This window comes from Barbus barbus (genome assembly GCF_936440315.1).
Source record: "Barbus barbus genome assembly, chromosome: 28".
In the NCBI taxonomy this organism is placed as follows: Eukaryota; Metazoa; Chordata; class Actinopteri; order Cypriniformes; family Cyprinidae; genus Barbus; species Barbus barbus.
In genome coordinates this window covers 6,051,360-6,066,921 of record NC_136756.1, presented here as the reverse complement: position 1 = coordinate 6,066,921, position 15,562 = coordinate 6,051,360, and the positions used below count along the sequence as shown (strand labels likewise).

Below are 15,562 nucleotides of genomic sequence, written 5' to 3'. Positions count from 1 at the left end.
TAAACACCACTAAAACTTTCCAAGCATTCACATCTGTGAGACAACTCGAACCGAAAGAACTTCTGAATTTCACTTCAGAAATTGTAATCGTGACAAAGCTTTTGAATGAAGGAGCGTGTAAGATACAGATAAGCTTATAAACATGCACATATTCTGTTAAAACAATAGCAGTTAAGTTGTGCATGTATCTGCGCTGCCGCTGCATTGGAACGTTCGGAAAAATACATCAAAGGTTGCCATGACAACACAGCGTCTTGAGTCTTTATGACATCAGCACGAGCGGGCCCGTATAAAAGCCAGTGGAACTGTGCACGAGTTGTGACATAGTTCAGCTGGTTACTGGTGTAAACTACCAGTTTATAACAAAAAAAAAAACGCTCGAACAGTGTTATATCACTTGATTTGTAGAATCTCAGTCAACCTGTGACAAACATTAGAGATCCAGAATAATGGAACCGTGCATGTCTCGCAATTGCGGAGCAGAGCAAGAAGCTGCTGCATGCGTGGCACATGTTCCAGAGAGAGTAGCAAAGGCCAAGAAGATACGAAGGTTCTTGAAACGGGTTTTTACTTGTAGATCTAAGGAGACCTCCAACGGAGTGGAACAGGGCCAGTGCAGGGATGCTGCTGCAGGTGTCTCACCAGAGCTTGATGAGAACCCAGGCCCAGTAAAAAAGAAAAATAAGTTTAAGAGGTTCTGTAAATGGGCTTTTTCGCATAAATCCAAGAAAATCACCACCGGAGCCCAACAGAACAACATAGAGCCTCAGAGATGCTCTGAAGGTGAAGCTCAGGGACAGATCAGGGACACAGAGAGCACTTCCATGTACAGCAGCTGTTTGTCTTCCCTCAGTGCCATGCAGGAGGGTGAAGAAGACATTCCTGAAGCTGTCCAGAACAGCGACACGTCAGTGTGCAGCTGTGCATCATCCCTCACAGCTGTGCAGGGTGTTAATGAGGACATTCCCTGTGAAGAACAAAAGGTCACCAGCTCTCACAACTTAAGTATTTCTGAGACTCAAAGCCCAGTGCCGTCTGTGAGCGAGGAGCAGAGCACCGTTTTGTCATCGGACAACATTTTCTGGAAGATGGAGTCAGAAAAGATCCATTTAGATGTAACAGGAAAGACAGGCCAGTTTACTGACACAAGCCCCACATGACTCATTAGATGTGCAAAATGTAGGCCTACCTCAGTTTTAGCATATTCTTCTGGATATTGTGCCTCATTCAGTAATAATTTCATATTTGTACACACAGAAAAACTCCAAGAAAAATGTCCCTTTAATTCACAACACGTGCATACGCACGTCGATTTGTTCTTAACCTCATTCTAATGTTAATGTATTTGGTTTCTTCTAAATGAGCGACTGTGTGCGTAAGGTTAGTCGTTTGCATAAAAAAAAAATCCAAACTATCTCCATATAAGGGAATCCTGCACAACTTTTCATTTACAGCCTTTCATCACTCTGCAGTAAGGTCCGTAACGTAAAAATGATCATAAAGGTTTTCACAAACAAATTGGAACATGCTTTTTTGTTCGAATGAAAATGTGGACTGAAGATCAAGGATTTATTTTGGTTGTGTGAGGGACCACAATAATTTGTCCAATTTAATCAGAAATTTTGATGGTTTGTGTTGTAAATTTACCACGTAGTTTTTTTTCCCTAACAGATGACATCTTCCAGCATTATAAAACTGGTTCAATGCTGGGTCATGGATCATTTGGAGATGTCTTTGAAGGGATCCGTTTGTCCGATTCAAAAAAGGTTTGTTTCTTTACTTGCAAACAATAATATGTATTTTCTTGGAATGTAAATTCATGAAAAATACATCAAGGTTCTGTTATCTCTGCACAGATAATTAACTGTACCCCATTATCACAAAAAAATCAATACAATTTGTTTCTCTTTGTGAACAGGTGGCACTTAAAGTTGTGGAGAAAAGGGAAAGCATGCGAAAAATCAAGACTGTACGTATATGTTGATTCTTTCCTTGTATTTGCTTTCTCACTCTCAGATACTGTTTCCGATTTTGTTTAATTTACTAGTCCTCAAACCTAATTACACGAATGCAGGAAATTATTCTGAAACAAATCTCTTCTCTCTCCTGCAGGATCGATTCTCCAAAGCCTTGCCAGCAGAGATTGCTACAATGATTCTTATAAACAAAGGCCCTAGAGTTCCTCAAATAATACAGCTGCTGGACTGGTATGAGGCACCAGAAGAATACATACTGGTCTTAGAGCGGCCCACGCCATGTGAAGACATGCAGCAGTTTCTAATGCGACACAATGACTGCATCAGGGAATCATCAGCACGAGCTGTGATGCAGCAGGTTGTCATTGCTGCAATAATATGCTGCCAAAGGGGCATCTTCCACAGAGACATCAAGCTGGAAAACCTGCTGATTAACAAAAACACCTTGCAGGTGAAATTAATAGACTTCAGCTGTGGTACACGCTTGAGGAGGTCTGCCTATTCGGCATTCAGTGGAACGAAAGTTTACGCTCCCCCTGAGATCCATACTGGAAGCTACCACGCTAAGCCTACAACAGTGTACTCTTTAGGCATTCTGTTGTATAGGATGGTGTGTGGGAAGTTCCCAGGAAATCAGCTCCAGAAGATCTTTGACAGGACCTGGTACACAGAAGAACTTTCTAAAGGTGAGAGAATATGGACAGATTATACAGGAACTTTTATTACTGCTTAAAATAATGTAATCGGTTGTTACAACAAGTATGAAGTTTACCGTAATAATCCGATGTCGCTCTCTTCTTTCTACACAGAATGCGTAGACCTGATCTGTTCCTGCATGGAAAGAGATCCAGACAAGCGGATTGGTTTGGAAAAGATCCTCCGCCATGACTGGTTCCAGGCATTGATCCAGAACGTAAAACAAAAAACAGAAGTCAAGAGAGTAGATAAGGTAGAAAATGATATAAAATGCATGTATAAGTCATGAATTGTGCAAAAAAATTGTATATATAATTGTATAATTGTATATATAGCACAACTTGTATGCACAAGAAAAAAAAAATACTTATTTAAAAAAAAAAAAGATATATATATGCAATTATATATTTATATAGAATTAATTATTATATATCTCCAAGGTGCAATTACAGGTTCAAGCACAGCTTACATGCACATTGAAAACGGAGCAAAAAATATTTATAATTATAATTAATTATTTCTTTATAATTATCTATAGAACAGAATATAACAATATTTTAAATATAAAATATAATCATCAGTGATGTGTCATGCTTCTGGTAATGTCCTTTTACTGTTTTTCACTGTAAATTATATTGCAATTCATGGTTTTCTACTTGCATTTAGTTTAATTATTAAACCATTTACAATTTTCACTATATATAGTTTTGGGAATATACATACATTTTCATGTGGACAGCAGTAGTACAAATCCTAAACAGTCAAAACAGTCATCAGTTAAGTCTAATTGGATATAATTATTAAAAGCTAATGAAATGGTTTATCAGACTATTAGTATTTTTGCAAATAGATAGCCTACCTATGTATATAGAACATTGAAGGACTTGTAAATGAGAAAAAACAACAACTGTATGGGGTTTCAGAGTTTACATTTTTTAAAATGTAAATCCATGCGGACCACTTTTAAGTTTTTGTTAAAATAATAATATAACAACAAAGTATGTACTCAACAAATCAATCTAGTTTCGCTCCAAGATTTTTTGTTGTTGGGGGTGTTGTGTAAGCTGCACCAAACCACAGGTCAGTCATCTACAACTGTTTAGATACAGCACAGCTTTTATAAAGACGAGACAACGAAGGGGTTTTGCTAGGGTTAGAAACAGAAAAAAAATGTTAAATGCATTAATAACTTCGATATCCTTCATTTATTGCACTATATTGAATTTTACTTTAAAATATACACTTACAAGGTCATATTGCAAAGTGTACACAGTAATTAAGAACTTAGAATTTAACAGGTTATCAATTTGGCTCAACATCTTTATTACCTAATCAGTTATCAGTAAGATATTGAAGCCTGCAGTCCCACCTACTGGTCGGAACAGGTACTGTTTGTCCATTTTACAGGTCTGGCTTCCGGTCTCATCTTCCAGTTATTGTTAGCTGTACAGAACAGCTAGTTTTGCTGCTTGATATTGCAGATTGGTGTCTTACCATATCATTTTCTTAATTATGAACACAATTGTTTGTAGTGCAAACAGTTTTACCGTTTACTGCACGTTATTGTTCTTCTCGTTATTTCCTTACAGCGGCCAATGAACCGGAAGTCTCGCACACTCACCAAAAACGGCTAATTTCCGCGTTGAAAAATAAGGAACAACAGTGAACAACTTAAAAACTTAAACTTGAGGTAAATGAACGCGCTTCTACTTTTAAATGGACAAACCTAGATGCGTGTTTTAAAGCGACGCGAAAAGATGAAGACGCAGACGGATCTGTTTACAACGAAAACACTTTCTTTTTATTTTTTTTTATAAAGTGTACATCATTTTATGTATATAAAATATGCATATTGAAATCTATATTAATTATGTGTGTAAAAAAAGTGAATCTTCAAAAAGTTCAGATGCTTTGCATACATCCGGGGCTTAAGCCCGTAAAATAGCTAAGGTTACTCACCAGGAGGAGATTACATGAGGACAGTATTTTTTATATATATATATATATATATTTATTATTCTCATCTTTAGTTGTTATTCTCCTGAGATGCGTCTGAAGCGGGATTTTGCTTCTGTTCACTCGGCGGCTATGTTTGCAACTGCTTTCGGCATCCACTGAGAGCTGCTTGTCAAACTCATATTTACATAACATTTAAAATTAACAACAAATATGACATTAACAGACACATAACTGTGATTTTTAGTTAAATCCTTCGCGCACGTCTCCGAAAACTGACTGTTAGTGTTTCTATGGGAATAGCTGCAGTGACGCAGTATGAATTTTCCGATCAGCGATTGGCTCTTTAATTTAGAAGGCGGGGCTTATCGACTCTTATGTTCCAATCAGGTTACATATTTGAGCACTTGAACCCCTTTATCTAAAAGTCTCCACTTAATTAATTGTTAGTCTCACATATCTGCCATGTATGGAGGTTTGTGGGGAATGTGCAGCGGAAATAGTGAACCATCCGGGTCGGGATCCTCATTTCAACATACAAAGATTTGAGACACACTAATTGTCATTTTGAATACTATTTAGTACCAGGATGCACCGTTTCATATCAAATAGCACTCTTGGTGCTGAACTTAAATGGTTGCTAATTTACGCATAACCTGAATGTGGGCTAATTAACATTAAAACATATAGTTTAGTATGTGTTGTAAACAGAAAATTATTATCAGTTTTTACACATGGTTTTCTTCTTTTGCAGAGGCCAAATAGGTATGTAGGCCTAGTGGCTTTTCTATAAGCTATAGCGGGGTGGTAAGTTGTTGTTGACTCGTAGAATGAAATAAGAAATGTCCGTTTCTTGACTGGCTCTTGATTGAGAACAAACAACATTTACAATAAAAGCATGTGGAGCTAAGAAGCATGTTCACCCGTACCTGTTCAATACAACCTCAAGGCTCCTACGGGATAAGAAACACTTATTGAGGGAGGACTCAAGTCTGGAGGACTGTCTTCATTCCAGTGATGAAGACGATGGCAAAGAAAGTGTTGACAAAGATGGAGTGAGGTCTTCTACTTGCTCCATCACACCCATCTTGGAGAAATGTTCTCTTATCTGGACCTCCAGCATCTCAAGACTATAAAAACATTTCAATGTTTGTGCACTGAACCGTTTTTACAACCAGCACTTTTACATATTAGCGTCAAATACATTTTTTGAATGCTCTAGGTCATTTTTTTGTGTGTATACCACTGATCTATATATAATGACTCTATTATAGGTCAGTGGTGTATACCACAAAGTAATTGAAGTAACGATGAAGTAATGATAGTAGTACATTTTCCCATGGAACTCCTCTATTTGAAGTTATCTCTCATCCAGCTTTCCTTTTAAATGAGCTTTTGGTTGGTCTTAGCTGGTTTTAGAGGGGTTTTGTGCACCGTCAACCGCTCATTCTGGGATACCAACTGGCCGACCATCTAAAACCAGTGGAACAGCAGTCTGGTAAGGCTATGAGGCCATATGCAACTCAATGCAGCCTGTGACTAGTTGGGGAAGCCCAGTGGTTTATTTTCTCATAACCATTGCTAGCAGAAAGATTGTGAATTCAAACATTCACCAACTACTATTGTGTCTCTGAGTAGAGACTGAGAGTCACTTGTAATTAAAGCATCAGCTGAATGACAATCTAATGAAGTCCAAGACATTCCACATTTATTTTCCTTAAAACACGGACAAGAGACAAGTGGTTATCATCTGCATGTAACAGTTGTGGTCTGAAACTGTCATTACATGCTGTTTTACCTTCTATATTGCATGTGATTTAAGTATACAGTAAACAAACGTGAATCTGTGATGTTCAATGCTGATTTTTCAAATACATACAATATTTCCTCTTCCCACCTGTTTTAATAAGGGTCAGTTTTTCTACTACTGATGTAGATTTCGTCTGATTTGTTTGACCTAATAATTAAAACTCATTATTGCAGTGAAATAAGGTGACATATGCCTGACTTCTCCACTCATTTATCCCCAATCGCCAATCCACGCCTTACATTATTTTTTTAAATGATCTGTTACACTCAGATGTTCATCACAATACAGAAGAAAAGCTCCATCACTCCTTCCATTTCATTGCGATTTTTATACTTCATTCACATAAAATCAATGTTTAGGAGCTGCATATTTGATTTGGATTAAGATTTTATTATTGTGCTTGTTATAAAGCTAGAATAATAAAGGTCTTGTTTGAATCCTTCATAATTATTGATATTTTATCACTAATTTGCACATGACTGGGCACCTTTAAATAGTCTTCATATTTTAACCTTAACAAATTACATAATTCTCGACAGAAATCAGATAATGTTCATAATTAAATTCACACAGCAATAATGGAAAACATGTCTTAAATACACCGGTACGTCTCCAGAGCCTGAGAGGAAATCCAGAGATACAGCCATATTTTATGTTTCTGCATACTGGACTAGGCTTCAGAGAGAAACATCATCCTGTTGAAATAACAAATAAAGGGTGAATATGCATATTTATGGTAGAAAAAAAAAGTGTTATGCTTTCTTTGTAGAAAAAAAAGAGTGGATTTCAAAACATATCAAGGGATCAAAGGATTTACTATTTTACTTTATTATTTCATGGCATTTAGTGCTCATACTTTACTCGTGTTGAATTTACTCCATCCAGCGCATCCGTTAACTTATTTGCTCTCAGTACGAGTCGAAGCTAATTGTAAAATATAGACAAATAAACAGAGCACAGACATCAGGATTGACGCCAATATTGTCCGATGTGTGAAATGTAAAAAGTTCAATCAAAAATTAAGTGAAATGTTTACGTGTGCTCTCTTTAGGAAATTGTTTTACTCATTTGAGTTGCCTTTTTAACCCCAAAACATGTCATTTATTTTGCCCACTAATAAAACAAATACTTAAAGCGATGCATCTTTAGCATGCTACACACTAGTGACAAATTTACACTGCAAAGGTAGCACAGAAGTGCTTCTGAATTGGCATTTAGGTGTCTTTACACAGACTGTTTAATGCTGCTCAGAGGTGGCATAAATGCATTTCCACAGCAATTACAACTGCATGTTTGACACTAGAGCTGTAATTGCAGGGCACTGCGCCGTTACACTTTTTTTTTTTTTTTTAAGCAGGTACAGAGCAGCCTTAACTTGGCAGAGTAAAGATGCCTTAGAGACACATTTTCAGGCAACTCGTATGATGTACTCATTTCACATCACTAAGGAGCAATACAGGTTTTATTGTATGACCCCCAGATGAAGTAAATCTTTAAAAATCAATGTGAATGAATGTCACAATAACAGAACTTTGTTAATTTAATAAAAACAGCAGAATTCAAACAAATGCAAAAGATCAATTCGATCACTCCAACATGGGAGGAAACTTTGAGACCCACATGGCAAACAATGCAGAATCTTCACATTAACAACAAGCAAATAATAAATGGAAAAATGAGCTTTTTCTGTGAGCCTGTGTAAATGTTGGCAGACATCTAACGGAGTACAGCTCAGGGTGTATGATATCAGTGCATAAGCAGCAGTGATATGAATTACACATCAGACCATGTGAAACTGCAACTGCATTTGAGCGATACATGTTTAAGAAAGTAGTGCGTTCTCAACTGTCCCATCTGATTTTGTGCTCTAAACAGTGAACCGACACGATTCATTCAGTTGATTAAATGTCAGTCACACACACTTATGTCCTTTCACATATCAACACCAAACCTGTTTAGACTTTGTGAATCTTAGGAAAAAATATCTGCACGGGGACATATTTATAAAAAGAAATATTTTGCACATGAAATGAAGACTTTTTGTAATTCTGAAGCGTTTTGTGAAATTGTTTTGTAATTATGGTCAGTTGTTATATGGTCGATTACATTCTGATTCTTATTAGTTGCTCAGTGCTGTATATCTTTTATTGCATTACAGTAAAAAAATACTGTAATACAATGATTTTCAGCACAGTATATTTCTAATACAATACAGTTTATTATAAAGGTTTAATTGTCATGAAAATAATCCTAATGGCCTTTAAAAGGCTTAATTTTAATGCAAAATGTAATTTTGTGGCAAAACGAACTTGTTTTTGATAGGTTTTGTGAGGTTTATTCAAATCTGCCAACCTTATGTTTGAAGTTTATGTTAACTGCTATCAAAAATGTCACCAAAAGCACCATCAGTATTGACATTACCCTACTGACACAAATGACTGTATGGTGGATGAATGTGATCAGTGAAAAAAAATGTAAATAAAAATGGATGTCTTGGGGTTCAAACTGAACTTCAACTTTCACCTCACCAAACCAAAAAGATCTTCAAACTTAAAAAAGCACATTTAGATGAAACGTGAGACCCCTGCGTAAGACCCCCAGAGTGTAAACAAACAAAAAAGACTTTGCAGAAAGCAAATTTCAGAGAAACAAAACCCCTTAAATCAACTTGGAAGAAGAAAGACTTGAAGGCACCAGTGAGAAGTTTACACACAAATTTCAGATCAAATAAAATTCGATCCCATCAAAAAAACTGAATTAAATACTCTAGACAGATTTTCTTGAGCTGTAAAACTACATATAAAAGATGGGAAAGTCTGCTGAAATTCACAAGATAAATTACATTAAAAAAAACTGTCCTTCAAACATAATTAGCAAATGGTTATTCTGCAAAGCGGAATAGCATTTCATATAAAACAAAATAAATATTTTTTTCTTACGTTTTTGGACACAAATCAGTTCTAATTGTGTCAGATTGCGAGAAAAAAACAACAACAAAAAAACGGCGCTCTCTGAATAGTGTCTTTAGAGCACTGGTGCTTTCAGTTCATCAAGAGGTTCAAAGAGGACACCCAAACTGAAGATTGCAGACAACTATTTCCAGCAAGCCCGACCCTCCAATTACAGCAGTTTGATGGGTTACCCAAACCAATTATCGTCAATTAGTTTCCAGAGGTAAAAATATCTTGCAAGGCAGAGTTTGAGAGTTGCAAAGAATGAGAGCGAGAAGAAAAAGGGAGAGGAGATTCACACACACACACCACAGTTCCCACCCCCAAAAACGGCATGTCTTCAAGTGTCTTCGGCTATACCTTGCTCCTGAAGAGCGGCTTGGCTCCAGGCCCACAGTACTCGTTGTAGATGAGTTTGAAGAGGAAGAGGTGGAAAAGCGTGATGAGGGACGCCACGCTGAACCAGAAGAGGAAGGGCAGGCCTGGGTACTGCTTGGCCATGTGGTCCTCGTGAGCCAAGATGGCTTTGACATGCATGGTGTGTCTCAGGTCTTGCAGGTGAGTCAGATCAGTGGAGATGTAGAGCAGAGGCGTGATGGGCTGGGTCACCATCACTGGAAATATGTGGCCTCGCAGCTCCGAGGTCAGCTCCACGGGCTCGTTCATGCAGCCGGCCTCGCAGGCGTACAGCTTCACGGGTTTCTCCTGAGGCTTGACAGACACGTGCAGGAAAGGCTTGCCCTCGGCGTCCTGCAGCACGGCCAGGTTGATAAGGTCTTTATTGTAATGGATGCCCCTCAAAGAGTAGCTGTTGTGAAGAACATCTGGGTCGGCCTGGAACTGAAGGTGGTTTTCGGTGAACTGCAGACCGCCGAAACTCAGCACCATGCCTTGCATCATACCGTGAGTGCCTGCTGCCACGAGGACCTTGCATCCTCTCTTCTGGAAGGTCAGGTTCCAGAGATTCACCAGCTGCAGGATCTGAGCCACGTTGGTCAGGCGCTCCGGCCACAGGTTCTCGGCGTGCATGGTGGCGTGGCCGCTGAAGCAGTGGTCGGCGTAGTTCAGACTGGACTCCAGGCGTTCGTGCTCTTCTGCAGTCAGACTCTGATCCAGGAGGGGCGCTGTGGAGGTCGACAGAATGTAGTATAGTGTGTTGTTTACTGTGCGACTGGACGGAGTATGGGCGTCTGTGATCTTTCTGATTTCCACACCTGTAAAGCAGCAAAAAAACTATGAAACATTTCCTTTTTAGTTTCATAAAGCAAGTGAACACATGAATAGAAACCTTAAAGGAGTCATATCATACTTACTTTTTCCCTAAAGTACACCAACATTTTTAATATATATATATATATATATATATATATATATATATATATATATGCAAGTATAATGTATGTATGTAATAATGTATGTATGTGTACTGCGTTTATTTATTATGTATATATAAATACACAGACATACAGTATATATTTTGAAAATATTTACATTAATGTATAAATTTATATTATATATAAATATATTTAATATATAAACATACCATATTTTTCTTAAATATATACATGCATTTGTTTGTCACAGTACACATACATATATTATGTAAACAAAAACTTTTATTTTGGATGCGATTAATCGTTTGACACCACTATTATTTACTTAGTCATTTTTGGCAACATTTTTAGAGTGAAAATGCTACTCAATTAAAAGTATCTTCTTGTCCAAAGCAATATCTTGGCTTGTGTGAAATTAAAAAAGTACAACTTTAAATTGTACTTAAGTATAAAAAAAACAGACTTCTTTCATCATATTGAATCATCTTCTCAATGCATAATGTTTTGTCAGACACATGTATATAACTCTTATACTTCAGATGAACAAATATTTTTAGAAAGAATAATCCATCTGCATGGATATAATGCAAGTGTACAGGACATCCCAAGATGACACCTTAAAACTATACAAATGAACATGATGGTAACTCATACAACCCCTGTTAACGAATCAGTGTCTTCTGAAGCGAAACAATGGGCGTGTGTAATGAAAATACTTCAGGGTGAGTAAGTGCTTCATTCATTCAGCCAATATACGTCACAGACAGTTAATGGCTTTATCCAAACAAACAAAAATAATCAATAGACTTTTATGGGAAAAGCAACTTTGCTACCTCCATATGCTTTCTCAGATTTAATGGTGAAATTTTGAAGCCAGAATTTTCCTGATGTCGGCACTGATAGCCTCGTGGTTAGTGTAACAAAGCCTAGCTGTGCTCGCGATGACCCGAGTTGAATTCCCGTTTCGAGATCCCACCCCCTTCTCTTCACCCAGTGCTTTCCTGTCTGCTCTCTATTTCGCTGATTACAACTGAAGTTACAACTAAAGATGAACCGTGTGTGTTTGATGCGTGAAGACAAACATCATTGGTTCTTGCACGTCATTTTGCACGACAAAATAAAAGTGCAAAAAAATGTAACGAGTACTTTTCAAGTTGAAATAAAATTGTAAGGAGTAGATGTGCAACTGAAAAAAATGCATTAAATCATTATACTATAGGTGTTATCTGGGTTTTTCTAACAACCAAATAGCAAACTGAATTAAAAATAAATTTGAATTTATTTAAAATAAATGATTTTATTATTTAAATTATTTGAAGTAAATTATTTTATTTAAAGCAGAGCTGCTTTTACACTGTCTCTGGCCTTGTACATGGACTCTGACCTCTTTTTAAAGACTTGAAGGCACAAGTGAACAGTTTACACACACATTTCAGATCAAATCCTCATGAACTAAACATTATTTTAAGCTGTAAAACTTGAACATATTAAATATAAGGGAGCCTGTTTGTGTACATGAGATCAAATACATGGCAAAAAAACAGTTATTGTGCAAAGTGGTATAGTATTTTTTTCCAGATTTGTCTTGACATGTAAGCTGTCCCTGGCCTTGTACAGTAAATTCACTCAAATCTCATTTTGATTAAAGTTGCTGTGCTGTTTTCTAGGCCGATATGGCTAGGAACTATACTCTCATTCTCATTCCGGTGTAATAATCAAGGATATTTGCTGCCGTACCATGAGTGCAGCAGGCGCAGTGATATTATGCAGCTCCTGAAAGTAGTCTCTAGCTAGGTAACTAGTTATGATATAGCTGGGGACTACTTTCAGGCGCTGCGTAATATCAGTAATCAATATCCTTGATTATTACGCCGGAAAGAGAGTATAGTTCCTAGCCATATCAGCCTAGACAATCGCAGCTTTTCATTTTCTGTCGGTCTTAGTGCACGATGTAACTACAGAAGAGTCAAGTTTTAAATAGGAAAATTATCAAAACTCTTTAGTCATTTTTGAGCGAGATGCTAATGGTCTAATCCGATTCAATGATCTATGCTAAGCTAAGCTAAAAGTGCTACCACCAGACCCTGAGATCGGCTGAATGGATTCAAAAACAGGAAAACTCAACTGTTTAACTCTTGGGGAGTTGTAAAATGAGCCTATTTCCCAAAAAAGTGGAGTGTTCCTTTAAAGAAAAAAATGAGATGACTAACTTTTAAGACTTTTCTAAACCATTTATGCAACCAGTCTTAAATTAGCAACATTTTTAATACTTCCTTCCTCAGGTGAAAAACTAGTGCACTTCCATTATGTACTTAAAGTGCTCTATTTCCACGCACTAATTTTGTACTTGATATACTAAAAGTGATTCTTTAGTACTTCTTAAGATAAACTCTCTAAGTGTACTCAACTGTGCTATTTTGAGACACCATGAATATGAACTAAATGCACTTTTAACATACTATCTCTGTATTTAAAAAATGTATTTAGTTACCACTTGTAGCACACTTGAACCCATCCTTCATACACTAGTACACTCAGGTGTACTAGTGTATGAAGGCTAATAGTACACAAAATGTACTGTTTGTTTTCATAAGACACTGAACACATCTAAGATTAAGGAAAATATGATATGTCTTGATATGAGCCCTAAGATTTATTAAAGGGATAGCTCAGGCAAAAATAAAAATTCCAAACCTGTATAAGTTTCTCTCTTCTGTTGAACACAAAAGGAGATATTCTGAAGAATGTTGGTAGCCATTGACTATCACAGTATGGAGAATAAATAAACTAATACTGTGGAAGTCAATGGCTACCAGCAGCTGTTTGGTTACCAACAGTTTTCAAAATATCAACAGAAGAAAGAAGATCATACAGGTTTGGAACAATATGAGGTTGAGAAAATTATCACAATTTTCATTTTTGCAAGAACTAGGCTACCCCTTTAATTCAGAACTGTACAAAGTAAATTTTTTGAGGTCCATACAATGAACCTGAAATGTATATATACTGATAGTTTTTTCTAGTGAATAACAATTATGTTGGACAGTGCTTAATCAACTTGCCAGATATGAAGAGATCCACCCATGCTTGCTGGTGCTCTTGCGTTAATTCTTCCACATTGGCTCTGAGGACATCCACCATCTCTCTCTTGACTCCTTCCCTCAGTTTGCCGAGGGTCTCGTCCAGTTTCCCGCCCTCGGTGGGCTCTGAGGTGTGAATCACGCTCACCAGGTTTTCTGAGTATTCAGATTTGGCAGAAACCTGGATCTTGGTGCCCAGCTTCTTTGTGCCCACCACCACCAACACGGTGTCCTTCTTTTCCGTGAGCACCCGGCCCGAGGAGAGCACAAACTCCTTTTCCTCCATCTTCTCCACGGTGCTCTTAAACGACAGGGACTCAATCGAAACCAGGTCAATCGAAACCTGGTGGTCTGTGGGGTTCGATACGTGAATCCTCTGAAGATAAACGTTGGGCCGGCTGCGATGCGCAACAAATTCCTCTCGTATGACGACGCAGTCGTGAGAAGCAGCTGTCAGGATGCACCTGGTGGAAACAACAGAGCCTTTTCTGTACCACAGCATCATTCCCCGGGCCTCCGAGCGCGTTCCCGGGATCTGCAACCGCACTACCGGCCCGTAGTCTGTTTGGTGAACCGGTGCGGATCCAGGCTGCGAAGATGAAGCCACCCAGAGTTTGTTAGAGTCCACATCCACCAGAAAATGTCCATTACCGACCACAAATGGTACTGTTTCTTTGGTCTGTGGGGTGAGAACCACTCCCTCCCCTCGGTCCACCAACGACACCCACCTGTGAAGATCAGTCTGCAAACAACCCCCCGCCGCTCCTCCAGACTCCCTAGACATGCTCAGGGCCCTCAGGAGCCCATCTGAGCTCAAGTACCAGTAGAAGATGAGGAAGAGCAGTAACCCAACCAAGACACGGCGGGCCCAGCTGCTCGAGAGCAACCCAGGCAGCCCCTTTAATCTCTGCTGAAGCCACATGATCTGCCTTTTGCTCCAAATGCTCTTTGAAGGACTGAACATAAACGACTGCAGTTTTCCTCAGTCGAGGGTGATCAGTGACTTCCTGACAGCAGTAAAAGCTGGGAGTGGTAAACAGCTCTGACAAGCATAGTAGTGTTAACTTATCAAGCTGAACTTGAAGAGCAACACGCCTGAATACAGGTTTCAGAGAGTTGTGGAAAATCCTACTTCTTCATTAAAGAGGCAAACACGTGCCAAAACAACTCCAAAAATGTGTTAAACGAGCCACTTATATCTGCAAAGAGTTGGCATTTATTGCAGTGCAGTAGTTGCTGTTATCAGGCTAGTCAGCTGACTAATGTTAGTCAAAACATCTCTGCTCACCCATATCGCGTTTACTTTGTCGCCTCGAAGCAATGTTTGCGTCGCGTGATAGCGCGTTTCTGCCAGAGTTGAGTTATGTCGACGTCGTTTATTTGTTTGTTTTATTTGCTGTGTGTACATGTCACCTCTCAGACAACTGACATCTCTCTGTTTGTGGAAGGAAACCAGCAGGCTGCCGTAAAAACACCGGAAGTGTCGAAGTCCAAGAGCTGTCGCAGTTCAAGCGCGACTTAACGCTGTTCTAGGATCAGCCCTGGGCAACACGTCTGACGTGTTAATGGTAGATAAAACTGATCCCGGACCAGTATGTAAGACTGACCTAGCACGCTTGAAACGGCTTTACGGCACCTAGTGATGCCTGCTGCCTTGCTGTTTTTAGAAGTGTGTGTGTGTGTGTGTGTGTGTGTGTGTGTGTGTATGTGTGTATGTGTGTGTGTGTGTGTGTGTGTGTGTGTGTGTGTGTGTGTGTGT

At 38.5% G+C, this 15,562-nt stretch overlaps 2 protein-coding genes across 4 annotated transcripts; one reads left to right on the top strand and one right to left on the bottom strand.

Annotated features, from left to right (window-relative positions):
• The first annotated feature begins 298 nt into the window (after window positions 1-298).
• LOC306848734 (serine/threonine-protein kinase pim-2-like) lies at window positions 299-3,023 on the top strand. The gene is made up of 5 exons (XM_079383470.1): window positions 299-1,131; window positions 1,672-1,766; window positions 1,919-1,969; window positions 2,113-2,662; window positions 2,786-3,023. Exons 1-5 carry the CDS (start codon window positions 450-452, stop codon window positions 2,959-2,961), a joined length of 1,554 nt encoding a protein of 517 aa, XP_079239596.1. The 5' UTR covers window positions 299-449; the 3' UTR covers window positions 2,962-3,023.
• A 3,289-nt stretch (window positions 3,024-6,312) lies between these two features.
• On the bottom strand, window positions 6,313-15,265 carry LOC306848463 (uncharacterized protein KIAA2013 homolog). Of its 3 annotated transcripts, none has more exons than XM_079383022.1 (3): window positions 13,786-15,265; window positions 9,750-10,603; window positions 6,313-7,133 (listed from the first exon to the last, which is right to left on the bottom strand). In XM_079383022.1, exons 1-3 carry the CDS (start codon window positions 14,765-14,767, stop codon window positions 7,116-7,118), a joined length of 1,854 nt encoding a protein of 617 aa, XP_079239148.1. In that variant the 5' UTR covers window positions 14,768-15,265; the 3' UTR covers window positions 6,313-7,115. The 3 variants fall into 3 exon arrangements, 2 of the variants coding, with proteins under 2 accessions (XP_079239148.1, XP_079239147.1); XR_013782247.1 differs by having other exon boundaries at window positions 6,316-7,133; window positions 9,378-10,603; window positions 13,786-15,239; XM_079383021.1 differs by having other exon boundaries at window positions 7,104-7,133; window positions 9,711-10,603; window positions 13,786-15,239.
• Between the last annotated feature and the right edge of the window lie 297 nt (window positions 15,266-15,562).

Bases quoted from the DNA above. Each gene is read 5' to 3' on its own strand.
- LOC306848463 (XM_079383022.1), bottom strand. From the start codon at position 14,767: ATGTTCAGTCCTTCAAAGAGCATTTGGAGCAAAAGGCAGATCATGTGG. The intron at 10,604-13,785 runs GCAAGTTGATTA...GCTGCTTTACAG, and splicing joins GGTGGATCTCTTCATATCTG to GTGTGGAAATCAGAAAGATC.
- LOC306848734 (XM_079383470.1), top strand. From the start codon at position 450: ATGGAACCGTGCATGTCTCGCAATTGCGGAGCAGAGCAAGAAGCTGCT. The intron at 1,132-1,671 runs GCCAGTTTACTG...TTTCCCTAACAG, and splicing joins AGATGTAACAGGAAAGACAG to ATGACATCTTCCAGCATTAT. The intron at 1,970-2,112 runs GTACGTATATGT...TCTCTCCTGCAG, and splicing joins GCATGCGAAAAATCAAGACT to GATCGATTCTCCAAAGCCTT.